Here is a 27,131-nt window from a genome sequence, read left to right on the forward strand (position 1 = left end):
TTAATTAATATTTCTATTCCTAAGCAATGCTTCAAAACCCCAAACAGCTCCACAAGGTAAGTATTTTTTTTTTAACAATGCTTTTCTAGTTATTGGGTTTTCATCTTAGGAATCCAAATTTAACTCTCACTCAGATTGAAACGCTTGAAGCTAATCACATTAATCCTTATGAAGAGCTTCAATTTGTAAATGATTGGGATGGTTGTGATAATCTAGTTGATGATCTTCTTAAACAAAGCAAACGAGTTCTTAGTGATTTTGAGGTAATTATTTTTTTATTTTTCTCAATTGACTAATTATTTACTATAGGTTCCAAATATTCAAACTTATATACTACCACTTGTGGATGAAGAAAGCATAAGATGTTTTCTTCATCCTTATTTTGGATTAAGCTCAATTGGTGCTCAAGAATATTTTCTAAGGACATCAAATATTAATCTTAACTTGGGATGGACGATTATATCTGAGCAAAGTATGGGATATACTTTTTATTTAAAACCTGATTTTGGTTTATTCACCCAAAGGATAATGGCTAGATCTAATTTCACACATTTTATTCCTGGATATTCAATAGCCGAGGGTAAAATATTTAAAAATATTGCCCATGGTAAGCATTTGTTTTCTCTTGAAATTTATAAGTGCTAATATATTTTTACAGATGAAAATACAAGTCTCTCTTATTTATTTGAAGTAAGAACGGAAACAGCAGGTGCTCTTAATCAAATTTATAGATATATGCTTTACAACAAAATGACTTATTCAACTCTTGTAACTGATAAATGTATTTGGTTATTAAAAAAAGTTGGAAAAAATCTCGAGGTAAAACAAAACTTTAAGTTTCAATTTTCTTGTATTAATACATTTGATTTTCTGTTTCAGGCAAGTAGAGGGTATAACATCAATGATAAGCACATCAAAATGACAGAAGCCTTTTACGCTTTAAGCTTACTATCTGTAAAATCGGAGCTTAAGCTGTAGAAACACTTCTAATAAATAGTTTAGTTTTCATCAAAGTCTCGCCATTCCTTATCTTCGTGACTTGGTTCTTGACGATGCAAGCGATAACTCCTAGCGAAGCAGCGGGATTTGCTGTGGGCGGCCTTCTCCTCGCCGCTGCTCTTGCGGCCCCGAGAGTGGACAATTACATTGCCCGCTCACAGCGAAGGTATCAATCCTTTCTCTTCTCAAAGTCTTGTTTGTAAAATGCAAGCTCAGATCTCTCGGGCTCTGTGAAGACTGCGGTGGATTGAAGAAGAAGGCTTGCGGGAAATGCAAAGGCCGGGGGGAGCTAAGACCCCAGCTCGCAATCTTCGATCAAGGCGCCACGGGAGAAAAGTGTAGAGAATGTATGGGTCGAGGCTACTTTCCATGCACTGCCTGCTCAGCTTCCCAAGCTCCGAAGTGAAAATCTCACTGAATTAACATAGCCAGCTGCTCAAGAACAAAGCTCGTGTTCTATCGCTCAAGGCCTATCCACAAGAGCACACAGCACAGTCAGTTGTGAATGACCAGTGGCGGGAGTTTTTCTACCTGGTCAGTCCTGTTCTTTCTCCACGAGCATGCTCTTGACGTGGTTCTTGCCCCTGAGTTCCTTGTTGAGGAAGCTCGACCTGTACTGCCCGAATGTCATGGAGGTGTACCTCGATGGCTGCCTAGGATTCACAAAGTTGGCCGCAGGAGATACGAGTGTATCGGGCAGCGGGCTGTGAAACATTGCCAACGATATGCGTTCTTTGCTCTCGGTCTTCACCACGGCTCGGTGCTCGACGCTCTTGTAGAGGCCATTGGTTATTATCTGCGAAGAAAAAGAGGTAAGAAATCGAGGAAAATTCTAGTACCTCAATCTGATCTGCAAGGTTCACCACAAAAGCCTCCGGATCAGCCTGGACTTGGACCCATTTGCCATTTTTCCTGACCTGAAGGCCTTCGACGTCGTCTTGGAGCAGTATAGTGATACCTCCGGGATCAGAATGAGGACTCAGTCCCATGACGCGGTCAGGCTGTGGACACGGAGGGTAATGGTTTACCCGAATAGTCTGGTAGATGCACTCTCCAAACTTTTTCTCCAGGAAGTCGGACTCAAGGCCAAGCGTCTCTGAAATCTTTCCAAGGAGGCATTTTGCAAGTCCATGCACCTCGTTGGAGTACTCGTGTAGCACGGTCCTAAGCACCACATGTAAAGGGGCCGATAATAAAATTAGAACAGAGAGTACCTGTAAGACTCGGGCTTGGTCGGCCAGGAAGACAAGTTCCGAGTGGAGATGGGGAGCAATTGGTGATAGAGAAGATCAACCCAGTCGAGCACATCCGACGCAAGGAAATGCCTCCCGTAGCCTTCACAGCTCCCTGGCTTTATCGCAAACTCCAGCTTCTCCTCGTGAGACAAATGGAAAAACTGTCGAGCAGCTTTTCGGACTCTTTCGAGCAAGGAAATTGGGATATCATGATTTACAACCTGAAAGTTTCATGTCAAGACAAAGGCGATAAAAAAGTACTAAGGAGTACCTGGAAAAATCCCCACTCTGCACAAGCTGCTCCTAGCTTCGCCAATTCTGAAGGATCATTCCGTAGTAACTTCCCGTGATCGATGATCGGCAAGCTCTCTTCAAAAGGAGCTGACACACGGGAATCAAGCGAGCGCTGAAGAAAGCGTGAAGGCACTTCTTCGAGCCCATTCTGTACCAAAGCCTGCACGGAAATTGGAGGCTGCGACTGCACAACCAGAGCCATTTACAAGAACTTCTGTAAGGGAAGCTTTCAGCACTCCGCACTTGTTTAAGAAGCATGCGACCGCAACTGTAGACTAGAAGACTAGGCTCACGATTTCCTTGTGAAGAACCATCATAAACATCACAATGGATTCTTTTAAATGGTATCATATTTACCTGTGGGGCTCTGAAGCAAATGTTGTGGCTCAGCATCAGATAGGCCACGTACACGGTCCCATCCCATATACGACTTTTCATCGATGCCACGATCGTCATTCAGTGTACGAAGTAGATTCGGCATTAAGCTGTATAGAAATAGTAAACCGAGTTTCGTCAATCGATGCTCACGACGTCGAAACCATAAAAATCGTCCTTCAGTTGCACACTTCCAGGCGCGGGTCCGACATTTTTTGGATGCTTGCCGTGAGCTTCGTTGTCATACGCCTGTGAATGAGTCCATGTTAGAAGCACGGGACCATAAAGCTAAAAAGCACCTCTTCAGCTGCTACCAATTCAGGATTTAGCGCCTGAAGCTTCTGCTTTAGTTCTTCCAACCGCGAAAATCCTGCGACAGAAGTTTGCTCGACCTGCTCAAACACACCATTAACAAAAACCTTGACAAGATGTAACCAACCAAACGGTTGAGATCGTCACAAAGCTTTTGCTTTTCCTCTTCTTCAGCCTGCAATGCAGTTTGTGCCGCTTCCCATTGCTGTACACCTTTGAGAAGCAAGTCCTATGTAATAAATATCGTGACTTCACCTTCTTCGCATTCTCTTCTTTCAATTTAGCCTTTCGAATTTTCGCTCCCGACATTTCGATTTTATTCCGTAGGTGTTCAAGGGCTGCATAAGAAGATTACTCAAAGACTAAAAGACAAGAACTCACCCGCTTTTCTCGGGCCAACAGTAAGTTTTATTTGCAACGAAAGCTCAGCCAGCTCTTTCTCAAAATTGTGGATCTTTAAGTAATTGTCTTGTATATACCTGTAGAGACTTTCAGAAAAGAGAATAATAAGCCCTCTTACTTTCTTAGCTCCAGCTCCTTTTCCTCAAGAACCTGTTTCAGACAATGCTTGAAAGAGAAGAGAGGAAAACACGGTCTCTGAAACTGGACCTGAACTAGAATCGATCTTACCTTCTCACCGTACGAGATAGAAGGGGAATCCTGTGTCGCCATTTGAGCCCCAAACCTCAAACCTCAACTCAAAGCGAACAAGAGAAAGTATTATCAGGGTGGAGACCATGCCCCAGATAGAAACAATTCTCTGAAACGAGATCCTAGTGCTACAACATAAAAAACTGTGAAAGAATACCGTCAGATCCCTTGTTATAGGAATTTCTTTGATAGATATCACCTGGAATTCCGGGTACCGTGCAATCTGGTTTTGCAAGTACTGTTTGCAGCGTGCAGTTCTCGTCAACTTTCACCCAATATTTACGCAGATCTAGAAAGACTTGCACATTTAGTTTTGTCAGCAACCCAGCTTTACCTGTTTCTTTTGTTTCATCCTGGTCAAAATCATCTGTGTGATCTAGCATTGATCTCAAAGCTGCTTTTCTTGATAACGGTGCAACAGCGTTTGCCTGATTGTCCAAATGTAACAACAGCTTTAAGAAAACAAACAAAGCAGACCTGGTAATATAGTTCAATACGATCCCTTGTGTACTCGTGCTTCTCATCCCAAGGAAGAGAAGCATCTCCAAACATCTAATTTCACGAGAAAAAGCTGTAAGAGCGAGGATGTGATAGTTAAAAGAATACTCTTTGCAAGTGAGGTTTGAACTTGTCGAACTCCATAAAGTCCTCAATCAAGTCGCTCGACATGACTTCCCCATATAGCAGCAAAACAGGCCAGTGTAGAACATTGCTAGTGTCTAGCCAAGGCTTCTTGGCACCACAGAGCTCTTTGTACAAGTGACTCCCCAGCTTGACGTGCCTTTGCTCTAAACAAGTGACAAATTCCTGGACAACCAAACAAGTGAGAAATCAAAACACAATGAGAGCTTTCTCACCTCTGCCTCCTTGACATGAATCTTACGTTCGTTCGACCTTTTCAATCTAGTTTCTGCCTGATCCTTCAAGTTTCTAAGCTCCAGGTTGTGAGGTTCCACGTCCAAAGCTTTTGTACAAAGCTGGGAAGCTCGTTCGAGCAAATCAAGCTCCAGCGCGGCCTTGGAGCCACGAAAGTAGGCCTGCCAAGCAAGAGATAAGTGAAACCACCAACCATCATCAATCACTGTACCAGAGTACCTTCACATTCGTAGGATTGAGCTCAATCGCTTGCTCGGCATCGTTCAATGCGCGCCTATAATTCCCCAGCAGCAAATTCACATGCGCCCTGTTCGCAAAGAGCACCGAGTTTTGCAATGGATCATCAATCCTCTGCTCGATCGCGCGTGTGTAGCAGTCCACAGCATCCTTGTACCCGGATTTCCCTTTCTTCACACACGCATTTCCCTGCTCCTATGGAAGATCGAACTAAAATCTCAAATCCTCGCAAACTCGAACAAAGAAGACAATGCATCCTACCCTGAGCTCCAATACGGCGGTCTCGCGAAGCGCATCGATCGCGGCCAGATCGTTCCTCTCCTCCTCGCTCAGCGCCTCGCCGCGGCCATGGAACAAGAGCGCCATAGCCGGGCAAAATATTTCCAACCCCTAAACCCTAAAACACGAAAACCATTGAGCCAAGAATTTGTCTTTGATGGAAGTTAGTGAAGGAAGAAAGAAAGAACCATTGACAATTTGTGATTCCTACGCTCTCCCTCTTTTCCCCTAAAGAGCTCCTACAGCTAAAATCTGATGTACACATATCAAACCCATTCTCTTCTTCTAGTCATCATCCTCGTCCTCCTCTTCATTCTGGAAAAAAACGATGTGTTAGATCACAAAATCGCACAAGATCACGCGCAAAATCATAGAAGTTCTACCTCAGCACTGCCTTCTTCCTCGTTTTCCTTCGAATCTTCTTGCTCCTCGTCATCCTGACAAGGACGAGACGACCGAAGTCGAGAAAACTGCAAAGATTCGTCAAAAATCTTACTTGTTTCTTCTTGTAAGCGGCCATGGACTCGGCGTAATCGGCCCGGAGCTGGGCGGCCTTGTTGACGTACACGGCCTTCTCCTGGAAGATCAAACAGTGGAGATCAGATCACTGCGAAGAAAAAAAAAAATGGAGAACAGAGAATACTCACACTTTCGCTCATCTTACTCCACTTATCACCAGCGGCCTTTCCAACCTGCGAGGGAAGAGTGAACGTCAAGAGAAGTTTTTCGAAACACTCAAGGAAGAGAAAAGAGGCCTACCGCTGCGACGCCTTTGACATCCGGATGATCTTCCTTGTACTGTTGCCGAAAGCTTTCCCTGTGAAAAAAGAGAACTTGAATCGAATCCAAAGCGTGGAAGAGCGAAAAAACTTACAGGAAGACGAAGAATGCCGTGGGGGGACGCTTTGGGAGATTGGGGTCCTTGCTCGCCTTCTTTTCCTTCTTCTTTTGCTTCTTGGTGGCCTTCCCGTCCTTCACCGCGAGCTTCTTCCTGGCAAGGAAAGAAAAAAAGAGAGCATCAGTGATCACACCCCTGGAGAAGAAGAACAAGGAAAAAAATCGCCTACTCTTTCTCAGGCTTCGCGTCCTTGCCGTCCTTCTTCTTTGTCGAGCCCAAAGGCCGCCCTCGTCCCCTGGTACTGGCCTCTTTCATCTTGAAAGCTCGACAGCCGCGATCTACAAGCAACCGAGAAAAAAACGATCCAGCTCCATCAAAACCGCGACGATTTGAGGACATTTCTCTCGATCTTGGAGGAGAAAAAAGCTCCAGCAAAAACGGGAGGAAGAAACCCACCTCAAAGCGAAACCGAGCGAAAAAACGATGAGCTGCTGCGTGGAAGACACAAAGACGAAGACGATCACAGCACAAATCCAAGCTGCTCAAACGCCGCCATAGCCACGCTGCAAGAGGAGAGAGCGAGGGAGACGCTAAGAACAAAGAAGAGAGATGAGGGTTTGGCAGCGAAGGAGGCCCGTGTATGACGGGCACGAGTGACGAGCCTGCCCGTCGCCGGCGACGGGCAGCGCAATGCTGGCAACGCCTGGGCCGCTGGATGGCCCCAAGCAACGGTCCGATCCGTGGGCCTGGCAGGGAGATTTTTTGCCTTCACTCTCGCTATAAAAACCGGCCGTTGATCCCCCAGCGCATGGACACCTTGAAGTGTTTCCTAGCCCTTCAGATTTATGTAAGCGCCACCGGCTGTAGCCGGTCACCATCGGTGTGCTTTCAAAATGGGCTTTACCCGGAGGTTTAAGAGTAGCCGGTGGACGCGACCGGCTGGCCGGAGCTTTATTTGGATGTGAAATCGAGAGGACAACAAAAGTGGCGGGAAGAAATGCGCGCCATCTCGCGTTACAAAAATTTGATTTTATTTCTCTCTCTTCTCTTCGAGGAAAAGATTCCCATGGCATATCCGGCTAATCTTTCTACTTTAGCCAAATTGTTTTCATCATCGTCGTGATAGAGATAGACTGGTTCTATCTTTTTATATAGTTCTTCGCTGCTCGAGCTCGTCTAATCCATATCCATCGATCGAATGGAGGAAGAAAAAAAATCTCTCCCACTTTCTCTCACGCTTTACAGTGATCGCGCTCCGCCACCTTGCCGTTCTTCGTGGAGTGGTGACCCCGGAACGAAAACCCAAGCCGTCGCTGCCATGAATTCGCAGCGCTCGCATTCGTCCCGGGATGATTCGAGTTGGAGCAACTTAGACCCTGCTGCTGGTGATGATCCTGCTCGTGATCCACAAAAACAGCCGACTCCATCTCGATCTGGGCGATTCGCACAGTCCCTAGCAATCTCTCCGGGAGCTCCTCCTCGGCCTGCGACTCTACCAAGAATCCCATATCTACAACCACGGAGCTAACGTAGCCTAGAGCCAAGTGGAGGATGTAAGTCGCGACTGTGGACGATCCAATATCAACGTCGATCTCCAGATAGTTCGGGCCCCGGATGTAGTGACAAGTGAGCGCTTTCCCGAGCAAGCAAGCCGCGTGATTCCCCACAGTGGCCTTGACGATCCACGGACCACGAACGATCCTGTTGATGAGCTTGAATCTACTGTTCCGGAACCCATCATCTTCGTGGATGAATCTGTAGAGAAGCGACCCCGGCGCGATTGGATCGTCGGTGGCGTAGTAGAACACGGCGCTGTAGTTCTCCTTCCCTGGAACTTGCAAGTTGACGGCGAAGACGAAGGACTTGAGACCCTCCCTCTGTGCCTGCGCTAGATCTAGAGCTCGCCTGACCCTGTTGTCCGGGCGGGCGAGGACGTGATCCAGCTTCCCGTGCGATCGAAGCCAATCCACGCCCAGTGGCTTCATCACGCACTCGCCCGCCGCGGCCTTGACCCTCTTGGCGAAGTAATTGTGGCCACGAACCTGGAATGCGCTGCCGGGAGGCGCCGCCCAGCCATTCGTGCCAGTGTCGAGATCTACGATCTCGCGCAGCGATCCGCCGCTCCTCACACCCGCCTTCCAATCCCTAATCTCGCCGCGGCGGCGCTCCTCCTCGCCGCGGGATTCTTGCGTAACCCCGGTCATGGCGAGGGCGAGGCGAAATTCCCAGATTTCCAGCCGCCGCGCTACATCCTAGAGCAAGATCAAGGAAAGAAGAGTGATGGATTGGAATCGCTGGGCGCCGAGGTGAATCAAACAACGCACCTCTTGACGTGCATTCCCATTGGCGCCCCGGAAGAAGAACCCTAGTCGCTTGTTAAGGAGCCCTTGGCTCTGGCCGGGATCCCAATGTGCCGCCACGTCATTGACACGTCATAACAGATCCCAGTGACGTCAGCACATTTGAAACAAAAGAGTCCATGGAAGATCGAGCAAATAGATGGAAGAGAAGAAGGCTAGGGTTCTTGTGACCGGAGGGAGCGGCTTCCTTGGCGGAGCTCTCATCCGCGCGTTGCTGCGGTCCGGTCGCTACGAAATACGCGCGCTGGTGAGGAGGATCGGCAGCGTCGCCGCGGATTTCGATCCGGAGCTGCTCTCCGGCGGGGTGGAATTCGTCGCTGGCGATGTCTTGGATCTCGAATCGCTCGTCCGTGCCTGCGATGGCTGCCAGGCCGTAATCCATGTCGCGGCATACGTCAAGAGCTGGGCACCGGATCCCGCGCGCTTCTTCCAGGTATGGCTTAGGGCGCGGGATTGTCGCTGGTGATCGAAATTTCGAAATTTCCTTCAGGTCAATGTGGGAGGCCTCAAGAATGTGATCGAAGCTGTCAAGGCTACCGCATCGATCACAAAGCTCGTCTACACGTCCTCGTTCTTTGCTCTCGGACCATCGAAATATGGTGAAGTTGCCGATGAACAGCAGGTTTGTCTTCCCTTATCTCACCACAATTTTTTCATTTCTTCTCGCTCCAGGTCCATTCCGGGAAGAACTTTTGCACAGAGTATGAGAGATCCAAGCTGGAAGCCGATATAGTCGCACGGAATTCCGAGGTGCCTATAGTTCTTCTCTACCCGGGAGTGATATATGGATCCGGACGAATCACTCGAGGCAACATCATCGCGGACATTGTAAGTTCTTCGCAAAACGATTCACACTCGTGAAGATGCCAAGACTTTCTCCATTTCGCAGCTCATAGAACGGTTCAACTGGCGTCTACCCGGCTACATCGGATTCGGGCATGACAAGTTCTCGTTTTGTCACGTCGAGGACGTTGCTGCCGGGCACATCGCAGCGCTCGAGAGAGGTGCTCCCGGCGAGAGGTTCATCCTTGGCGGCCCAAACAAATCGCTCGAGGACGTGTTTAACATCTCCGCGAGCTTGACAGGCACCAGAAGGCCGTGGTTCCACATACCACTCTGGTTAGTCTACGTCTATGGCTACGTCTCGACCGTCTTTGCTCGGATCGCTGGCGTAGAGCCTGTTGTGACGCATCCGGTAAGTCTTCCAAATCATCCTTTCCACCTCTTGATCTAAGCTTTGATCTTCCAGGCAGTCTCGGTGATAAAGCAGCAATGGGCCTACTCGAGTGCCAAAGCCGAGAGACTCCTGGGCTACAAACCAAGATCTCTGGAAGATGGACTGGCGGAAATGCTCGTCTTTCTCAAAGACAGGCAGCTCATTACGTACTGAAAATCTGGAGACAAAGCCATTAACGGAAACAAAACCATGGACATATCGAAACAAGAAAATTTGCGTCGATCTAAGCTGCGTACTTACTTCACGACGATATCGCTCCCGCCAAAACCAATCCTGTTGTGCGTGGGTGGATCACAAGCCCACCCATTTCACCTTGGAGAACAGCTTCCTTCCAACCGGGAGCCCGTAATCCTTGACAACCGCCGGTTCGTTGCGAGCACTCCGAGGACGGCACCAAATGTAAACACCTCTCTCTTGTCGGCTGCCCGGAACGGTGTTGTCCAACACGAACGCCACCAGGAACGCAATCACCATATGCATCGAGAGCACCGAGTTGAGCACGAAATTCGCCTGAAAGGATGGGTAAGAACTTAGAGAAGATCTCTCGAGTTTGCTTTACCCCGTGGTTCTTCGTCTTGACGGGGCCGTGCTGAGCGACCGCATAAGGTTGAAAGTAAGGCTCAGTCACTGCATTTACCCCTGCGTTGCCATACTGCTGGAAGTAGGCGGGCACTGACAAGGCAGTGAACAGGGAGAGGCCCACGATAAGTACGTTCCGGGAGCTTCCAGTCTCGCTGTATCGTAAGTTAGACAAGCCGAGAGCTGTCAAGAGGGTCCACATGAAAGCCAGGAGCCCGGCCACAATAACAGTCGGAATTGAGGCAATGAATGCTCCTACTTTGCCTGCAAATATCACAAGGGGCGAATAGAAAAATCCAGGATATCAGCAACACAGCCAAATTCACAGGCCTGAAAAGAAGGAATGCCAGGAAGAACTCACCAACTAAAGCGAGGATGATCAAGACGCAAGCTCCAAATTCGACAGCTCGCCGGCTTCCCATCTTCGTGACAGCTATCGTATGCACATTTTCGGTTAATGTCGTTGCCCCGGCTCCAGTTCCAAATATCCCAGCCAAAGCACTGGTTATCCCCTCCAAACCAATGCTTCTGCTGACCACCCCTGGAGATGGAGCCCGGGAAGCAACCAGCAACGAAGTCGCATGATAAGTTCCTACCTGGAATCCAACAATGTCAAAACAAATATATCAGCACCACCAAAGAGCACTGACCGAATCCACGGTTGCGATTATCGACGCGGCCATCATCACAAGCCCCGTTTTAAAGCTGAAGCGTGGTGTGCCCCATTGCAGTGGATACGGAAAGCGAAACCAGGCTGCGTCTTTCAAAGCCGTGGAAACATCTGTCCTGCAGTGTTTCATAGTGAAAACATGTCGTTGACATGCCGCTGACGGTGGTAGTTTCATATTGCATCCTTTGTAGTTGTATGCTCCCGTCTCGGTTAGTAAGAAAGCATACGCCCAGATGATACCAAGTCCCAGGGGCACCTGTGGAGCCAAGATGAAGTTCAGTTGCAAGTTTCATTGTCCAGACGTACCGCATAAACTTGAAAAATTCGGTGACCGAAGACAGATATTTTTCGCAGGTACTGCATACACAGAGCGCACGGCCGTTAGCAGCAATGTCCAGCAAGCCGAGATTTGGACTCACCAGAGCAAAGAAAAGTACGATCAGTAGCTGTGGAAGACCAATCTCGACACAGGTTCCAACCACGGGAAAAGCATAGCTGAAAAATGCCAAGCCTATCGCAGCAACAGTTGGTGCAACAACCACCGGATTGATCACCCTGCAAAACATTCGGTCAGACTCAACTTAACGACATGGCTGGCTGAGACGCTAGATATACCTGAGGATGATAGACATAAGGCCAGTATAGCCCACGACCATTTGGAACACCGAAGAAATAATGACAGCTCCTTGCAATTCCCTCATTATATGTTTGAATCTCTGTAAAACAAAGACAACGTCACAGAGTCTCGAAGAGAAAGTTGATTTTACTTACATTCTGGCGTACGCTAGAAAACTCCGGAGAATGAATGATAGTCAGAATTGGAGCCAGATATGCGAATGATGCGCCTTGCACCAGAGGCAACCTCGAACCGAAAAACGAGTGCAACAAAGTTGTGATCCCAGTGACCAGAAGCATAGTAGAGACAACTTTGGCGACATCTTCCTAGACAACAAAAGATCACACGCATTAATACAGCAAGAAGAAAACCATCTCACGAGCTTACGTTGCTTCCGCCCATGGCTGGCACAAAGATTAAAGGCGTAAGTACAAGCGATCCAACAATGGAGAAGTAGTGTTGCAATCCATACAAAATTAACGGAACTGCAAGTACAAGTTAGTAGCGGAGTACATGATCAGCAAAGAAAAAAAGAAATGAATCCGAAAGGAAACTCACCTAGTCCCGGAGTCTCTCTGATCTCATACTTCATATGAGATTGTTTCGCCATGAGGACATCGTCCATGTCTTGCTGAGAACCCATGTCAACCTCCGAGTCTCTATAGTGTCCACGAAGCTGGCCACTGCTTTGCTGGACGCCGCTCACATTCTCCGAGTCAATCCCTCCGGTCCCTCTCTTTGAGCTCACGGGAGGGGTGTAAACTTTCGTCGGTGTAGCGCCTGGATCCTTGGCAGAGCTCCCATTCTCCACCGGCGTCCTGGGAGCAGCACCGCCACTAAGATCTGCCGAATTGGGGGCCTTGAGATGCAATGTAGCATCAGCATTGCTCACATCCGTGTCGCTGATGGTGCTGGCCGCGCTCTCGCCGGACATGTTGCTCCGGAATCCTGTTCTTCGGGCCCATGATCCCATTGTCCTGGGATTCTGATTGCCACCGGCGTCCATCCTCGGCGGCCAGGGTCCGGGTCTTCTACCTAGGGAAGGGGACTCTGGATCATGATGATCTTGAGCTCTCGATGGCGGCGAAGACGTCCCAAGCCCCGCTGGAGGAGGAAGAGGCATAATATCTTGATTCTAGCTCGCTGCGATGCCCCGACACCGCGCTTCTACCACCAAGAACCGATCAAACCAGCGCTCTAGAGGCCGGATTCACGCCTGGAAACGCAAATGCCATACCAGATCCGCCGCTTCCCCATCGCCGAGCTCGATAGCTCCTGCCAGAATCCACACGACAGCGGCCGCGTCGCCATCGATCGGGCGCCTCCAGTCAGGGATCCGGCTCCTCGATCCGGAAAGAAGCCACATTCTTTGGGCGCGCGGCGGCGTCCATAGCCAAAACCTCGCCCTCCAAGAACACAAGAATGAGATGAGAAGAAGCTACTAAAGGTGTATAGTGTAGAAGCGAAGCAAGGCCTTTTTTCACGTTAACTGTACTGGGCTTTTGACTGGCTGGTTATTACCTGGGCGGTAACTTATCTCGGTCCGTTGTGCCGACAGCGAAGTTCTCCATAGCCACAAGCAATCCTGGCCGTCCGATATTCCTCAGAGAATATACTATTTGAGCCGGTCCTGACCGTCCGATCATATCTTAGAGATGGTTCTATCTAGGGTTTATCATTTGGGAATGGCGGGATCGCGCAGACGATGAATGCGCTGAGGTACGAGCAGGATTGGAAGCGCAAGATTTCTTTCTGGATCCAGGAATTTGAGCGCCAGGCCGAAATGGAGAAGATTTGGTGCCTCGGCGGCATTCTTTTGCTGGTATCGACCTGTGCCGGCGTCTCATTCCACGCCACGCTGCATCGCAGCGATGCGGTATTGACCACTGATGCGCATTGGTACACGCAGACTCTGGATCACTACGCGACTCAAGTAAGAATTCTTTTTGTTTGTTCTTCGAGAGATTGGAATTTTACATTGCTCGATATTTACAGGACGATAGGACTTTTGCTCAACGTTACTATGAGTTTACGGACTACTTCGATGCTCCCAACGGGCCAGTGTTTCTCAAGATATGTGGCGAGGGAACGTGTGTAGGGATCCAAAACGATTACAGTGCGGTAAGAAAAGCATTTTGCTCGATTGAATTGGATCGCTTTCCTTACCTGCGGTGTCAAGGTGCTAGCGAAAAGATTTGGAGCCGCGATTGTTTCTCTGGAACACCGATACTATGGACAAAGCTCGCCATTCAAATCTCACGCGACAGAGAACTTGATTTATCTATCTTCCAAGCAGGCTCTTTTCGATCTCGCAGCATTTCGTGAATACTACCAGGTGGCAGCTATTTTATATAGTTTCACGACTTGAATGACGCTGTGTTGCAGGACCTGATTAATCATAGGACCAACTCTACCAGCGACAATCCTTGGATTGTAATGGGAGGGTCATACTCTGGAGCATTGAGTGCCTGGTTTAAGCTGAAGTTTCCACATTTAGCGGTTGGAAGCGTTGCAAGCTCTGGTGTTGTCCAAGCAATTTTCAAGTTCACTAAGTTCGACGAGCAGGCAAGACTCTTTCTCGTTTTTATCTTGATTTTATTTCTAAGCGTTCGTATACACCTACAGGTTGCCGAATCCGCTGGCGCTACCTGTAGCGCTGCTTTGCGTGCCGTAACCCGTTTAGCAGAACAAGGCCTGAAGGAAAATTCTGTTTCTACGAAAGCCTTGTTCAATGCTGAACAGGTAACCTCTGGTCAGTTATAGAGCTCACGCCAAGTAAACTTTGCAGCTTGATGTAGATGGAGATTTCTTGTATTTGCTAGCTGATGCTGCAGCGATTGCGGTATGTCTAGTCCTTTACTCTGTTGCCTGATATTTTCTTTTCTTGCGCAGTTTCAGTATGGTAATCCAGATATCTTGTGTTCGCCACTTGTTGCTGCGTATAAACGTAACGAGGATCTACTGGTATGTGCGTGAAAGTGATGCCGCTGCAGATAATTTTCTTGTTGTTCAGGCTGTGTATGCGAAGTATGTCAAAGATTACTACATAGACACATTTAAATCGAGCATCAATACTTATGATCAAAAGCACTTGAAAGAAAACTTGGCTGCAGGAGATCATTCGAGTAAGTCTACCGTTGAGCTTCTGTTTTGGCTGACAGCCTGCTTGTAGGTGATAGATTATGGTGGTACCAAGTGTGCACCGAAGTAGCGTACTTTCAAGCGGCGCCTGCAAACAATAGCATTCGCTCTGCTCTCGTCAATGTCAAGTACGTACTCATAAGCTGTGTCATCTTATCCATGCTGCTTGTGCAGGTACCATTTGGATTTATGCTCCAACGTCTTCGAGAACGGCACATTCCCAGAAGTCGATAACACGAACCTTTACTACGGGGGAAACAAGATCAGAGGTATTTCCAGTTGATGTTGTCCGTTGGCAGTCATCATTCATCCTTTGTTTGTTGTAGGAGATAAGATTTTGTTCATGAACGGTTCCCAAGATCCTTGGCGTCATGCCTCCAAGCAAACTTCTTCGCGTAATGGTAAGGGAGCCATCATAAGCTATGTCGTCTCAAATCAGCTTTGATACATTTGCAGAGCCTGCATATGTGATTAAGTGTCAGAACTGCGCTCATTGTGTTGATATGCGAGGCTGTCCGCAGACCCCGCTTCAAATCGGAGGTAAACCATGGCTTATGTTTACTCGCATTTGATGGCATGTGTATATATCCTTGCAGGAAACACCTCGAAATGCGCCGACCCGGAGGCTGCACAAGCGGGTCAGCAGCTCATAGCCACTTACATCTCCCGCTGGCTCGAAGACGCGAATGGCTCTGTAAAGTACATGTAGATCCTGGTAAGTGTTTGGCCTCTCAAGATGGATTTCCCTTTCATAGTTTTTACATCGTTGCAGGCACCCTTCAAGGTAGCTTTCGATTAGCGAAGGTGATGCAAATTTCAGGTCATCGTATACTTTTGTCTGATCTCGGGTGGTTTCCAGATTCACGCAAAAATCTCGCTGGTCAAAAATCCGATGCTACATCTATGGTATGGCGTAACGCAAGGTACTTTGGATTTCCTACCTGTTTAGCTTTTGTCTTGTTTCGTTTTTTTCCTGCATTCTACACTGCTGCCAACTATTGTCTATGCTTTTTCTAATCGCATGGTATAAAATGCTTATCTGTGAGGTGCGTGTGGGGGTATGTGTGTGTGTGTTTCTCTACTGGTATTCTTTGTCCATGATCCAACCATTCCTTCCCAGCGTCAGCTCTAAAACTTTTTTCTTTTGTTCTCTTTTTCTTGCCACACTCTTTGTTTTCTCTTTGATCCTACACGCCTGGGCCTCCCTCCTTGTTGGCTTCGTTGTCCTCCAGATGCGCATGGCTGCTCATGATCGCTTAAATTCAACAAGTGGTCATAATCCTCTTTTTTATTTTTCTCTCTCTTCCTCCGACAAAAGCTCGAGAAGAAACCATTTTTTTGGCCGTGGTCAGCTTACTCACTTGCTTGTCACTTTTCATTCGAAGGGCGGCTTTCAGTAAAAGATTATTCTTATGTGACTGTTTGCTTTGATCATGAAGTATACTAATCGAGGCTCTTCCTTTTTTTTCTCTTCCAGACATTCACCGCATTCGCAAAAAAAGAAAGAGAAGCCTTTCGCTCCAGTCTGTGGTGAGATCACTGCGTCCTTTTTGTTAGAGTTTTCAGCACCTCTTCGTTGGCCGCGTGAGATCATGAGAGAAAACAAGTGATTTGCTCGATACTTTCTTGTCAGGGGGGGCGCTCCATATAACCCGAGCTTGGAGAGAAATCCTCGAGAGTTTAGAATTGGAACTCGCAAGAACAGCAATAACAGCTTTCTTTCTAGCAACTTGGGGCTCTCGTTTTCTTTGTCTCTTGCGAGTACGATCGCTGTTTCTTCCAATTGCAAGTTTAAAATCTGGGAAAACTTCTGGCTGGTTGCATCAGGGACAGGGTTGCAGTGGCCTTGGCAGACAAGAGCAATCGAGCAAAGATCATCCTTTCTGTACGATTGGATTTTCCTTTTCGATCGCTTTGATCCATTTGGCATGGAGATGGAGCACGAGGACTTCGCAGGATCGCAGTTTTGCTCCATCTGGGAGAGCTTCTCTTCCGACGAGTGTGGATCTGGAGCCTCCTCTCTCAATCTTCCCGAGCTTTGCAACAGCCCGGATCACAACGACAATGGCTCCTGGCTGCCTCCTCCTTCCTCTTCCCAGATTTTCCATTCCAAGCCAGCTACAGCGTTGGCTCTTGACAATCACCACCACCACCACCAAAACTTGGACAGGATCATCGATTCCTTCCCTTCTCCTTCCACTTCTTCGTCTCACCACCACACTCTCATCAGCTCTCCCGACTCGCCACTCGTGTTTAACTTCCTCCTCCCGCAACACCAGCACAGTTCTAGCTCCATCCAGTTTGGATTTCCTCCAGTCCAGCTCCTCCAATCTCCCGAGGAGGTAATTCCCAGCAAGCCATGCGTGAAAACACCACCCAAGAGCTCCAAAGCTTCTTCTTCCAGCTCTCTCAATCAAAACTCCTCGAGTTCTTCCATGGCTGTATTGGAGAATCACTGCGCGAGGATCAAAAAGGAGCGGGCCGAGGTGCAAGACGAGAATTGCCCGGCCTGGAAGAAAAAGTGCCTGGTAAGTTCTCTTGCGATCTTAGTCCATTCTTTCTCGAGTAGTAGAAAAGCTTGTCTATTTCCTTTCTTTCTCGAGGAGAATTCGTCCCATGACACACAACTCTTAGATGGTTCTTTCTTTCGAGAGTTTATTCGCATTCATCTTGTCATTCTTTCCGAGTTTCTCAAACTCTCGCACTTCCATTCTTTCCCGAGGAGAATTCTCTTGTGCGAGTCTCTTGGCATAGAACTCTAAGATGGTTCTTTCTTTCCAGAGTTTCTTCGTATTCATCTTGTCATTCTTTCTCGAGGTTCTTCATCATCGTCTCTTGATCTTCTCAATCTCTCGCTGCAGGAATCGAGGGGCTTGGAATCTCGGACAAAGTCATCAGTAACATTGTCAGCGCCCGAGGAGAGCAGCACAGTTACCTCAGCGCTTGGACCAGCTCTAAACACCGACGGAAAGCCACGCGCAAAGCGTGGATCTGCCACGGACCCGCAAAGCATCTACGCTCGGGTAAAATCTCTCAATCCAGAAACAAAAAAAAATCTTCTTACTCGTCTCAAGTCGTGTTCATGCTCTTCATTCCCTGTGTCTCTTTTGCTTTGTCTTCTAACGTTTTTACTCTTGGTTTTTCGCTGCCAGCAAAGAAGAGAAAGGATCAACGAGCGTTTGAGAGCGCTACAAGGACTCGTACCAAACGGAGCGAAGGTGGGTCTCTTTGGCCATTCCTTCACGTAAGCTTTTGGAGATGGGATATTGAGCGATTGACTTTGTGCTCCAGGTTGACATTGTGACGATGCTCGAGGAAGCCATCAACTATGTCAAGTTTTTGCAGCTGCAAGTAAAGGTCATGCGTGCTCAATATGGAGAAACAAAAAAAAGACTAAACTTGTCAACTTTGCTTCCCTTTCTTCGCAGCTGCTCAGCTCGGACGAGTATTGGATGTACGCCCCCACAAATTACAACGGGATGAATATCTCCCTTGGAATGCACCTCAACATGCAGTCATACCTCAAGATCAAGGAAAACGTTAGCAGCTAGAGACGAGGAGAAACAAAAGAGCAAAAGCTTACACAACCTCGAAGTCATTCTTTTCCTCCTGTTTTTTTCCCCGGGTTCCGAAGAAACCACGAGAATACATTCATATTTTTGCTTCCAGGCCATCACCTGGAAGTTGCATTCATCTGCCAAGAGTGAAACAAGCAATCAAAAGAAATAAAAACTGGATTACGAAATGGATTCTCGATGGTATCATATCTCGGTTGTTAGAGAGAAGTTACAAAGTCACCCCCGAAGCCATGCGTTTCTGAAGGACGAGTTGTCTCGCAAGGAAGCGTCGTGTGGTTTGTACTCCATCACGTAACTGGTGGGGAGATGGAGGTGCCGCTTGATGGAATCGCGAAGAGCCATCACAGCCTGTAAACACAAGTAAGCACGACTGTGGAGAAGAACAGCGAAGCAGACAGTTCACTTCCAAACCATACCTGATTATCAGACGCGTTCCTGTTCCAGACGCTCAAAATGTCCTCCCCGAAACGAATGCTCAGCACCGCTCCACAGACGCTGTCACTGTAGTCGAGTTGATCTCCGATCATTGCAAGCACCTGTGAGAATAAAAAAAAAACGTTTTTAGCCGGTCACAAACTTGAGAAAAAGTGAGAAACAAAAAAGAGAGAGAGAAAATGACTATACCAAGTCCTCCCAGAATCGACCGGATACGATCTTCTTAAAGCGAACAATCCATTTTCCACCGTTTCGATTTGCAGTATCCTGACGAGAGAGAAAATAAAGGATTGTATCTAAGAAAAAAAAAGGATGGACCGAGAAATTCTATACCTCCCACAGTGGTCTTATTCCCTCTTTGAAGAGATGAAAGTCAGTGGGATTTGGACAATTGGATGGCCTCGAGAGATGGCAGTAGCAGCTCCAAAACCCCTCAACCTGGTCAAGAAAAACCATAAGAGAAGAAACCAAAAAAAAAAAAAAGGATAGGACTACTCACAGTGCTAAACTCAGCGATCTTCTTCATACTGTCCTCATAGGAAATATGAGAGCGCACGCCCGGAGTCCTCCTCGTGTACCAAAACACAAAGCGTTGCTGCAAGGCAAACAATCAAACCAATGGCGCTCAATCGCGATGGATCGATCGAGCGGCACAAGAGGAGTACCTGGAGCGGATGCAAGCCGGCGCGAATGTGGCGCTCCTTGTCATCGGTGTCGCGCAATCGACGAAGCTCCTCCTCGTCGCTACTCCCTTCCAGCGCCATTTTTAGGGTTTATCGCCCTTATGATCTTTGTTAAAGAGCTCTAAATGTTACTTTAAAATATGGTAAAATTAACCACATATTGAAACCCTTTAACAGGACCTTTTAGGGCTTCACTGGAAAGATACGATCAAAGCTCTCGATCATAGTTTCACACACTTTTCGCAGGTGTACAAGAATGATATCGCGCTCAAATTCTTGGTCGTCGATCCGACCAAGCACACTTGAGTTACTTCCTCTCACAGGCATCTCTTTGTCTTTCTAGCGGACGCTCGGCGGGAGCGTCTTCGTGAAGATAGGGTTGCATTCTAGAGTGCGGCACTCGAGCAGTTTTGACGAATGCTCTGGCACCGCTTGTAAACGCCATCCCAGCTTGTTTGTGTGGACGAGATTCATGGAAACGCGCTACTAGCGGCTTAGTGCCGGTTGAGTTCGACAACAGCCGAGACAACTCGGTGTTTGCCTTGTGTGGAGGAAAGCGAGACGTCACAGACAGAAGGATCTCCAAGAGTGATCTTCCATTTCAGCTGAATTCGTTAGAATTTGGGTTCAGCTGAATGGCTGTTAGGGACTGACCTTTTAAGGTCCTGCCCCGATGCCAAGGATCGCTCCCAGGCCATGAGTGTGCATGCTTCCATCGTGCCATCAACCTACGATCTCGATCGCTACTCTGTTGTTTTTCGCAAGGGTTGAATCTTTCCCATCTTCGACAATGCAGGGGCTGTGATGCAACTGGATTCTTGGATACGGTCCTGAGAACTTTCTGGATATCGTTGCCAGATGGTCCAACTTGAAAGCTTTGATGTAAAGTTGGCTTTTACTCGTTTATTCATTTTCCAAGTTAATGATTGTTTAGTTTCTTATCTTTTTTCACAGATTTCGAGTGAAATTTGTCTCGGCTATTCGCACCAGTGTTCCTCGTCGTGCTGTATATCGAAAATCTCTAGCACGGAAGAAAGCTCTCGACTGGATGGTGTTCTTTTCAGACCAGGTACTCTATTCTTTTGTTCCCTTCTAGTGTTCTTAAATGTTGATTCTAGACAAAATGGTGCTGGGGAAGTTAGTTGAGACATTGGCTCTGAACGTGAGAAAGTCTGTGGAGAATTTAGCAGCCGAGCATAACAAGAGACGCATCATTCACTCGCTCTTCCCATTACATATTATTTTTAGAGTTTATACAATTGGAATATGTGTTGTTTTCTAGATCCATCCTGGAGCCCGGAAAAACAGCGTTTGAGAAGGATCGATGTGGTAATCCGTTGAAAAAATTATCTCAATGAGATCTTTGAATCGACGCTAACATATATCGTGTCAGATTAGCTAAAACAAAACGCGAGCAACTGCAAGACCAATATCCCGTTCTATGGGGAGCTACACCGAGAGTGACCTGTCGTGATCGCCCAAGAAGTGGAAGCTTTCGAGGATGCCAAGCGCGATCTTATTATCATAGATACAAATGGGAGGCACAAGCAAGAGGCTGTTCTTTGAAGACTTGCTGATGCTACGAAGCCAACCTTGATCGTTTTTGTGATGGATGGAAGCATTCGACAAGCTCTTGCTTGCTGTTACGTTCAAAGCGAGTGCCCAAGTTGACGCTGTTATCATCACGAAGATGGTAATTGTGCGTATGTATAGCCAATGGGCATGTGGTTCTTGTTTATCTTTTCAGAGTTGCTGCTCATAGATATCTAGAAGACAAGACGACATTTATATGGATATTCCGTCCCTCGTTTAGGGAAAGCTTTCTTCTCTCCCAATGAAAGAAGTTTCCCAGATTTTAAACTTGCAATTGGAACAAACAGGGTTGTTCTCGATCCTTCTTGCAAGAGACAAAGAAAACGAGGAGAAAGAAAGCTGTTATTGCTGTTTCTAAACTCTCAAGAATTTCACTCAAAGCTCGGCTTATATGGAGCGCCCTGACAAGAAAGTATCGAGGAAATCACTTGTGGCAGTGATCTCACCACAAAACTGGAGCGATAGGGTTCTCTTCTTTTTTGCAAATGCAGTTCTGGAAGAGAAAAAAGGGAAGAACCTCGATTAATATACTTCATGATCAAAGCAAACAGTCACACAAGAATGAAAAAGTGAGTAAGATGACCAGCAAAAGATGGTTTTCTTCTTGAGTTTTTGTCGGAGGAAATAAAAGGATTATGACCATGAACATGAACTTTGCATCTCGAAAACTAGCCTGAAACAATGTGAAAACTATGAAATGGAAATCCATCTAGAGAGTTCGAACACTCACAAGGATTTACATGTACTTTACAGAGCCATTCGCGTCTTCGAGCCAGCGGGAGATGTAAGTCGCTATGATCCTCTGACCCGCTTGTGCAGCCTCCGGGTCGGCACACTTCGAGGTGTTTCCTGCAAGGATATATACACATGCCATCAACTGTGAGGAATGGAATCCATGGGTTTACCTCCGATTTGAGGCGGGGACTGCGGACAGCCTAGCATATCAACTCCATGACCGCAGTTTTGACACTTTATCACATATGCGGGCTCTGCAATTGCATCAAAAGCTGATTTGAAACAACATAGCTTATGATGGCTCTCTTACCATTGCGGGAAGAAGTTTGCTTGGAGGCATGACGCCAAGGATCTTGGGAGCCGTTCATAAACAAAATCTTATCTCCTGCAACAAATTATGAATGATGGACAGCATCAACTAGGAAATACCTCTGTTTCCCCCATAGTAAAGGTTCGTGCTATCGACTTCTGGGAATGTGCCGTTCCCGAAGACGTTGGAGCATAAATCCAAATGGTACCTGCACAACCATCAGGACATTGGATAAGATGACACAGCTTGTGCTTACGTACTTGACATTGATGAGAGCAGAGCGAATGCTATTGTTTGCAGGCGCCACTTGAAAGTACCCCAATTCGGTGCACATTTGGTACCACCATAATCTATCACCTACAAGCAGACCATCAGCAAAAACTCAAGCTCAACGCTAGACTTACTCGAATGATCTCCTGCAGCCAAGTTTTCTTTCAAGTGCTTTTGATCATAAGTATTGATGCTCGATTTAAATGTGTCTATGTAGTAATCTTTGACATACTTCGCATACACAGCCTGAACGACAAGAAAATTATCTGCAGCGGCATCACTTTCACGCACATACCAGTAGATCCTCGTCACGTTTATACGCAGCAACAAGTGGCGAACACAAGATTTCTGGATTACCATACTGAAACTGCGTAAGAAAAAGAAAATATCATGCGGCAGAGTAAAGAACTAAATTATACCGCAGTGGTCGCAGCCTCAGCTAGCAAATACAGGAAATCTCCATCCACGTCGAGCTGCAAAGTTTAATCGGCGTGAGATCTAAGACTGACCAGAAGTTACCTGTTCAGCATTGAACAATGCTTTCGTAAACACAGAGTTTTTCTTCAGGCCTTGTTCTGCTAAACGGGTCACGGCACGCAAAGCAGCGCTACAGGTAGCACCGGCGGATTCGGCAACCTGCAGGTGTATACGAACGCTTAGAGATAAAATCAAGGAAAAGATGGTAAAGGCTTTCCTGCTCGTCGAGCTTAGTGAACTCGAAAATTGCTTGGACAATACCAGAGCTTGCAACGCTTCCAACCGCTAAATGTGGAAACTTCAGCTTAAACCAGGCACTCAAGGCTCCAGCGTATGACCATCCAATTACAATCCAAGGATTGTCCCTGGTAGAGTTGGTCCTATGATTAATCAGGTCCTGCAACACAGCCTCTATTCAAGTCGTGAAACTATATAAAATATCTGCCACCTGGTAGTATTCACGAAATGCTGCGAGATCGTAAAGAGCCTGCTTGGAAGATAGATAAATCAAGTTCTCTGTCGCGTGAGTTTTGAATGGCGAGCTTTGTCCATAGTATCGGTGCTCAAGAGAAACAATCGCGGCTCCAAACCTTTTCGCTAGCACCTTGACACCGGAGGTAAGAAAAGCGATCAAGTTCAATCGAGCAAAAAGTTTTCTTACCGCACTGTAATCGTTTTGGATCCCTACACACGGTCCCTCGGGACATATCTTGAGAAACACTGGCCCGTTGGGAGCATCGAAGTAGTCCGTAAACTCATAGTAGCGCTGAGAAAAAGTTCTATCGTCCTGCAAAGATCGAGTACCCAATCTCTCGAAGAACAAACAAAGAAAATTTCCCACTTGAGTCGCGTAGTGATCCAGAGTCTGTGTGTACCAATGCGCATCAGTCGTCAATAGCGCACCGCTGCGGTGCAGCGTGGCGTGGAATGAGACGCCGGCACAGGTCGACACCAGCAAGAAAATGCACCAAATCTTCTCCATCTCGGGATCCAGAGAGAAACCTCGCGCTTCGTACCTCGGCGCATTCATTGTCTGCTTGATCCCGCCATTCCCAAATGATAGATGGTTCTGCTCTCCCTCAACTTGGCGTGATCGTGTAGTTCACTCAAGCAAGACTAACTTCTTCAAAATATAACACTACTTCGAGAGGATCTCTTTTTGGTTCTTTTCGTGGACTGAATCAAATAGTTTCCTGAGGAATATCGGACGGTTGGATTTGTGGCTGCTTATCCGAGCCCTTTCTTTATTTCTTTTTTTTTTGTAGGGCCCTTTCTTTATTCTATTATCCTCACCACATATTTAAACCACTTTCCAGTCACTACAGCTGAGCCGTTCCTTTATTTCTTTTTTTTGTAGGCCCTTTCTTTATTTCATCTGTTACTCTGCGAGCGATCGCCCAACAAGGAGTGGATGCCAAGCGCAATCTTATTATCATAAACATGAGTGGAAGGCACAAGCAAGACGCTGCTTTATTCGAAGAGATGCGTCAACTTGCTGTTGCTACGAAGCCGGACTTGATAGTTTTTGTGATGGACGGATCAAGCTCTTGTGTTCAAGGAGAGTGCCCAAGTTGGCGCTGTTATCATCATGGTAAAGGTGGCGGCACTCTTAGGGCGTAAGTATTCCCTTTTGTAAGACAATGCGCATGTTCTAACTTGTTTGTTCCTTTCAGAGTTGCTGCCACCAAAAGTCCCATAATATTCCTGGGGACTGGAGAGAGGCTGAACGATTTGGAAGTGTTTGAGTCCAGGTCTTTTGCGAACAAGTTACTTGGTATGGCAGATTTGAAGGGGCTGATGGACAAGATCAAGAATACTGTGATGAGCGACGAATCAGAGCTGATGGAAAAGTTCACGAAGGGAACTATCAGTTTTAAGTTCTTGTGTGACCAGCTTGAAAACATTTCGAGCATGGGATACTAAGTGATGTCATGGCCACGATTCCCGGGCTTAGTATGCAAAATATCAAGCTGGAATAGAGTGAGCTGAACACAAGGAAGTGCAAAACAATTCTAAACTCTATGACGAACAAAGGCTTATTTCTTATATGTTTACTAACTGAAGTGTTTGATTCTAGAGGGAGAGTTCTAATTTGTTTGAGTCTCAGGTACATAGAATCGCAAATGGCCCAAGAAGGAATATTGGTGAGGTTAAGCAAATGGTGGATCAAGTTAAGCTGTTCTCCAAACAGCTCAAATCATTACCCATCAACAAAAAAGGTGGCATGCTCAACAATGAAAATATGATGAAGATTCATGAAAAAACTCCAAGACAAAGATAAGAAAAGTGCTATTTGAAAACGAAACCAAATGAATGAAAGTTGAATATTCTCCAGGCTCGATTAAGGATCGCCGCATCGCCACGATCGCGGCTGCCGTGTGGTACTCCTCGGCCTGGATCGCCTCTCGCAATTGCGCCGCGAGCTCGTTGTAGCGTGAAATCGCCCTCATCCATGGCTCCTCCTCCTCTCGCAATGCCCGGCGATTCTAGCCTCTGAGTAGCAAGGCCTGCAAAATCGATGCGAGCAATCGGTTAGAAAGAGACGATCCCATGATCAGCAATGTGAACCGACGAGGAATTACGGCCGCTAGAGTTTTCCAGGGAGGAGGAACCTCTGGTGCCGCCGCCAATCCCTGCTGCCGCGATCGCACAAATTCGAGCTCCGAGGGTCCTGCGCTCCTATCGCCACGGTGTGATTGATCGTGTACACGCCAGACAGCGCCGGCGACGCGGATTCCTGCCTTCTCCTCTCAAGCTTCGCGATCTTCTTGGAACTCATCGCGATCGCCTGGAACACCTGTAGGGCACACATACGCGATCGGAATCCGACACATTCATCGCCCGGATTCTCACCGCGGCGTCCCGCCCGAGCTTCCTCCTCGTACGTAAATCAAAGACCGACGTGGCAAGTCTGACGTGGGATATATTCGCCAGACCATAGGAGGAGGACGGGCGAAGATATCGCCCGTCGAGGAGATCGTGATCGGCGTTCGTTACCTCTGGTTAGATCGCTGGTGGCTTTGTAGCTCGCAGCTGCTGCTCGGACGAAGGAGAAGAGGAGGAGATGCTGCTCGAATCGGGTGGAGGGATACATTTGCAAGGCGAGGTTGGAGAGGTAGCGATCGAGCTCGTAGGTTCCTTCCATTCAGCTGAAACCAAACCCTAACGAAATACCCCAACTCAACTGGCATTAAGCCGCTAGCATGACTCTCGTCCTCACAAACAAGCTGGGATAGCGTTTATGAGCGGAGCTGGAGCATTCATCTAAACCTGCACTCTAGAACCTTGTTCAGCTGCTCTATCTTCACGAAGACGTTCCGAGCATCCTCTCGAAATACTGTACATCTAAAGAGGTGCCTGTGCGGGGAACTAACTCAAGTGTGCCTTGAGATGCTTGATCTTCTGCCTCGAATCAACGACCAAGCATTCGATCACGACCAGCGTTCCATCGTCCAGCTTTTTTTGTATGTAGAGGTGAAACTATGATCAAGAGCTTTGATCGTAACAAGGAATGGCAAGGACAGGATGCACGGGAACTCCCACTGAGGCCGTATCAGCACAAGTGGCAGCCGCATTCTTGAGCTTGAGCTTTCCGTTTCAAAGTCGTGGCAGCATGACTCCGCCGGAGGCAATCCCAGCCACGCTCCACCGCCGCTTGGATTCAAGGCCAGCCACGGGAGGGAGCAATCCCCGGAATATCGCTTTGCAGCAAACACAGCCTTCCGTTGTTTTCTGCAAGGGCGCAGACAGTTCACTTCCAAACCATACCTGATTATCAGACGCGTTCCTGTTCCAGACGCTCAAAATGTCCTCCCCGAAACGAATGCTCAGCACCGCTCCACAGAGGCTGTCACTGTATTCGAGTTGATCTCCGATCATTGCGAGCACCTGTGAGAATTTAAAAAAAAAACATTTTTAGCCGGTCACAAACTTGAGAAGAAGTGAGAAACAAAAAAGGGAGAGAAAGAATGACTATACCAAGTCCTCCCAGAATCGACCGGATACGATCTTCTTAAAGCGAACAATCCATTTTCCACCGTTTCGATTTGCAGTATCCTGACGAGAGAGAAAATAAAGGATTGTATCTAAGAAAAAAAAGGATGGACCGAGAAATTCTATACCTCCCACAGTGGTCTTATTCCCTCTTTGAAGAGATGAAAGCAATCGACGAAGCTCCTCCCGCTACTCCCTTCCAGCGCCATTTTTAGGGCCTTATGATCTTTGTTAAAGAGCTCTAAATGTTACTTTTTAACAGGACCTTTTAGGGCTTCACTGGAAAGATACGATCAAAGCTCTCGATCATAGTTTCACAGACTTTTCCTCGCAGGAATACAAGAATGATATCGCGCTC

General features: G+C 47.3%; 12 protein-coding genes across 14 annotated transcripts; 3 read left to right on the forward strand and 9 right to left on the reverse strand.

Annotated features, from left to right (window-relative positions):
- Nucleotides 1-1,021: 1,021 nt before the first annotated feature.
- On the forward strand, nucleotides 1,022-1,446 carry LOC112340589. The gene is made up of 2 exons (XM_024659289.1): nucleotides 1,022-1,165; nucleotides 1,216-1,446. Exons 1-2 carry the CDS (start codon nucleotides 1,053-1,055, stop codon nucleotides 1,403-1,405), a joined length of 303 nt encoding a protein of 100 aa, XP_024515057.1. The 5' UTR covers nucleotides 1,022-1,052; the 3' UTR covers nucleotides 1,406-1,446.
- On the reverse strand, nucleotides 1,364-2,978 carry LOC9649894 (probable 2-oxoglutarate-dependent dioxygenase ANS). The gene is made up of 6 exons (XM_024659286.1): nucleotides 2,886-2,978; nucleotides 2,506-2,827; nucleotides 2,214-2,455; nucleotides 1,839-2,163; nucleotides 1,531-1,795; nucleotides 1,364-1,469 (listed from the first exon to the last, which is right to left on the reverse strand). Exons 2-5 carry the CDS (start codon nucleotides 2,728-2,730, stop codon nucleotides 1,535-1,537), a joined length of 1,053 nt encoding a protein of 350 aa, XP_024515054.1. The 5' UTR covers nucleotides 2,731-2,827; nucleotides 2,886-2,978; the 3' UTR covers nucleotides 1,364-1,469; nucleotides 1,531-1,534.
- Nucleotides 2,741-3,928, reverse strand: LOC9653030. Its single transcript, XM_002985414.2, has 7 exons — nucleotides 3,846-3,928; nucleotides 3,736-3,767; nucleotides 3,597-3,694; nucleotides 3,471-3,553; nucleotides 3,343-3,420; nucleotides 3,203-3,295; nucleotides 2,741-3,152 (listed from the first exon to the last, which is right to left on the reverse strand). The coding sequence occupies exons 1-7, from the start codon at nucleotides 3,885-3,887 to the stop codon at nucleotides 3,042-3,044; spliced, it is 537 nt and encodes a 178-aa protein (XP_002985460.2). The 5' UTR covers nucleotides 3,888-3,928; the 3' UTR covers nucleotides 2,741-3,041.
- On the reverse strand, nucleotides 3,914-5,351 carry LOC112340588 (tetratricopeptide repeat protein 4 homolog). Its single transcript, XM_024659287.1, has 8 exons — nucleotides 5,241-5,351; nucleotides 4,962-5,174; nucleotides 4,724-4,903; nucleotides 4,473-4,673; nucleotides 4,344-4,418; nucleotides 4,201-4,294; nucleotides 4,066-4,155; nucleotides 3,914-4,009 (listed from the first exon to the last, which is right to left on the reverse strand). The coding sequence occupies exons 1-8, from the start codon at nucleotides 5,343-5,345 to the stop codon at nucleotides 3,939-3,941; spliced, it is 1,029 nt and encodes a 342-aa protein (XP_024515055.1). The 5' UTR covers nucleotides 5,346-5,351; the 3' UTR covers nucleotides 3,914-3,938.
- A 42-nt stretch (nucleotides 5,352-5,393) lies between these two features.
- Nucleotides 5,394-6,728, reverse strand: LOC9653031 (high mobility group B protein 3). Its single transcript, XM_002985415.2, has 8 exons — nucleotides 6,553-6,728; nucleotides 6,326-6,434; nucleotides 6,133-6,249; nucleotides 6,018-6,075; nucleotides 5,906-5,950; nucleotides 5,755-5,835; nucleotides 5,642-5,695; nucleotides 5,394-5,573 (listed from the first exon to the last, which is right to left on the reverse strand). Exons 2-8 carry the CDS (start codon nucleotides 6,409-6,411, stop codon nucleotides 5,544-5,546), a joined length of 471 nt encoding a protein of 156 aa, XP_002985461.2. The 5' UTR covers nucleotides 6,412-6,434; nucleotides 6,553-6,728; the 3' UTR covers nucleotides 5,394-5,543.
- Nucleotides 6,729-7,105: 377 nt separating this feature from the next.
- LOC9653032 (protein ENHANCED DISEASE RESISTANCE 2-like) lies at nucleotides 7,106-8,501 on the reverse strand. Its single transcript, XM_002985416.2, has 2 exons — nucleotides 8,421-8,501; nucleotides 7,106-8,348 (listed from the first exon to the last, which is right to left on the reverse strand). The coding sequence occupies exon 2, from the start codon at nucleotides 8,298-8,300 to the stop codon at nucleotides 7,329-7,331; it is 972 nt and encodes a 323-aa protein (XP_002985462.2). The 5' UTR covers nucleotides 8,301-8,348; nucleotides 8,421-8,501; the 3' UTR covers nucleotides 7,106-7,328.
- An 82-nt stretch (nucleotides 8,502-8,583) lies between these two features.
- On the forward strand, nucleotides 8,584-9,915 carry LOC9653033 (putative dihydroflavonol 4-reductase). Its single transcript, XM_002985340.2, has 5 exons — nucleotides 8,584-8,889; nucleotides 8,947-9,078; nucleotides 9,129-9,284; nucleotides 9,346-9,651; nucleotides 9,706-9,915. Exons 1-5 carry the CDS (start codon nucleotides 8,596-8,598, stop codon nucleotides 9,844-9,846), a joined length of 1,029 nt encoding a protein of 342 aa, XP_002985386.1. The 5' UTR covers nucleotides 8,584-8,595; the 3' UTR covers nucleotides 9,847-9,915.
- Nucleotides 9,814-13,053, reverse strand: LOC9649895 (nucleobase-ascorbate transporter 12). The gene is made up of 10 exons (XM_002985417.2): nucleotides 12,117-13,053; nucleotides 11,946-12,043; nucleotides 11,714-11,884; nucleotides 11,558-11,658; nucleotides 11,362-11,497; nucleotides 11,249-11,299; nucleotides 10,923-11,198; nucleotides 10,634-10,868; nucleotides 10,253-10,536; nucleotides 9,814-10,203 (listed from the first exon to the last, which is right to left on the reverse strand). Exons 1-10 carry the CDS (start codon nucleotides 12,679-12,681, stop codon nucleotides 9,985-9,987), a joined length of 2,136 nt encoding a protein of 711 aa, XP_002985463.1. The 5' UTR covers nucleotides 12,682-13,053; the 3' UTR covers nucleotides 9,814-9,984.
- A 180-nt stretch (nucleotides 13,054-13,233) lies between these two features.
- Nucleotides 13,234-16,117, forward strand: LOC9653034 (probable serine protease EDA2). Its single transcript, XM_024659254.1, has 15 exons — nucleotides 13,234-13,491; nucleotides 13,554-13,679; nucleotides 13,738-13,893; nucleotides 13,944-14,123; nucleotides 14,184-14,300; nucleotides 14,347-14,400; nucleotides 14,451-14,522; nucleotides 14,572-14,683; nucleotides 14,731-14,827; nucleotides 14,874-14,968; nucleotides 15,026-15,100; nucleotides 15,156-15,239; nucleotides 15,296-15,414; nucleotides 15,472-15,503; nucleotides 15,559-16,117. The coding sequence occupies exons 1-13, from the start codon at nucleotides 13,264-13,266 to the stop codon at nucleotides 15,406-15,408; spliced, it is 1,509 nt and encodes a 502-aa protein (XP_024515022.1). The 5' UTR covers nucleotides 13,234-13,263; the 3' UTR covers nucleotides 15,409-15,414; nucleotides 15,472-15,503; nucleotides 15,559-16,117.
- Nucleotides 16,118-18,415: 2,298 nt separating this feature from the next.
- Nucleotides 18,416-19,476, reverse strand: LOC9649896 (eukaryotic translation initiation factor NCBP). Its single transcript, XM_002985418.2, has 6 exons — nucleotides 19,378-19,476; nucleotides 19,212-19,307; nucleotides 19,046-19,150; nucleotides 18,902-18,979; nucleotides 18,694-18,813; nucleotides 18,416-18,625 (listed from the first exon to the last, which is right to left on the reverse strand). The coding sequence occupies exons 1-6, from the start codon at nucleotides 19,474-19,476 to the stop codon at nucleotides 18,494-18,496; spliced, it is 630 nt and encodes a 209-aa protein (XP_002985464.1). The 3' UTR covers nucleotides 18,416-18,493.
- A 1,838-nt stretch (nucleotides 19,477-21,314) lies between these two features.
- LOC9653035 (probable serine protease EDA2) lies at nucleotides 21,315-23,881 on the reverse strand. 3 transcript variants are annotated; one of them, XR_002990170.1, is made up of 15 exons: nucleotides 23,622-23,881; nucleotides 23,442-23,567; nucleotides 23,229-23,384; nucleotides 22,998-23,177; nucleotides 22,823-22,939; nucleotides 22,723-22,776; nucleotides 22,599-22,670; nucleotides 22,438-22,549; nucleotides 22,294-22,390; nucleotides 22,153-22,241; nucleotides 22,034-22,108; nucleotides 21,894-21,977; nucleotides 21,719-21,837; nucleotides 21,572-21,661; nucleotides 21,315-21,481 (listed from the first exon to the last, which is right to left on the reverse strand). XR_002990170.1 is itself a non-coding variant. In XM_024659323.1 (14 exons), exons 1-13 carry the CDS (start codon nucleotides 23,808-23,810, stop codon nucleotides 21,725-21,727), a joined length of 1,464 nt encoding a protein of 487 aa, XP_024515091.1. In that variant the 5' UTR covers nucleotides 23,811-23,881; the 3' UTR covers nucleotides 21,315-21,481; nucleotides 21,719-21,724. The 3 variants fall into 3 exon arrangements, 2 of the variants coding, with proteins under 2 accessions (XP_024515091.1, XP_024515090.1); XM_024659323.1 differs by lacking the exon at nucleotides 21,572-21,661; XM_024659322.1 differs by lacking the exon at nucleotides 21,315-21,481 and having other exon boundaries at nucleotides 21,563-21,661.
- Nucleotides 23,882-26,377: 2,496 nt separating this feature from the next.
- On the reverse strand, nucleotides 26,378-26,982 carry LOC9649897 (eukaryotic translation initiation factor NCBP). Its single transcript, XM_002985420.2, has 3 exons — nucleotides 26,902-26,982; nucleotides 26,759-26,836; nucleotides 26,378-26,668 (listed from the first exon to the last, which is right to left on the reverse strand). Exons 1-3 carry the CDS (start codon nucleotides 26,980-26,982, stop codon nucleotides 26,378-26,380), a joined length of 450 nt encoding a protein of 149 aa, XP_002985466.2.
- Nucleotides 26,983-27,131: the final 149 nt, after the last annotated feature.

This window comes from Selaginella moellendorffii, unplaced genomic scaffold (assembly GCF_000143415.4).
Source record: "Selaginella moellendorffii unplaced genomic scaffold, v1.0 SELMOscaffold_67, whole genome shotgun sequence".
Classification (NCBI taxonomy): Eukaryota; Viridiplantae; Streptophyta; class Lycopodiopsida; order Selaginellales; family Selaginellaceae; genus Selaginella; species Selaginella moellendorffii.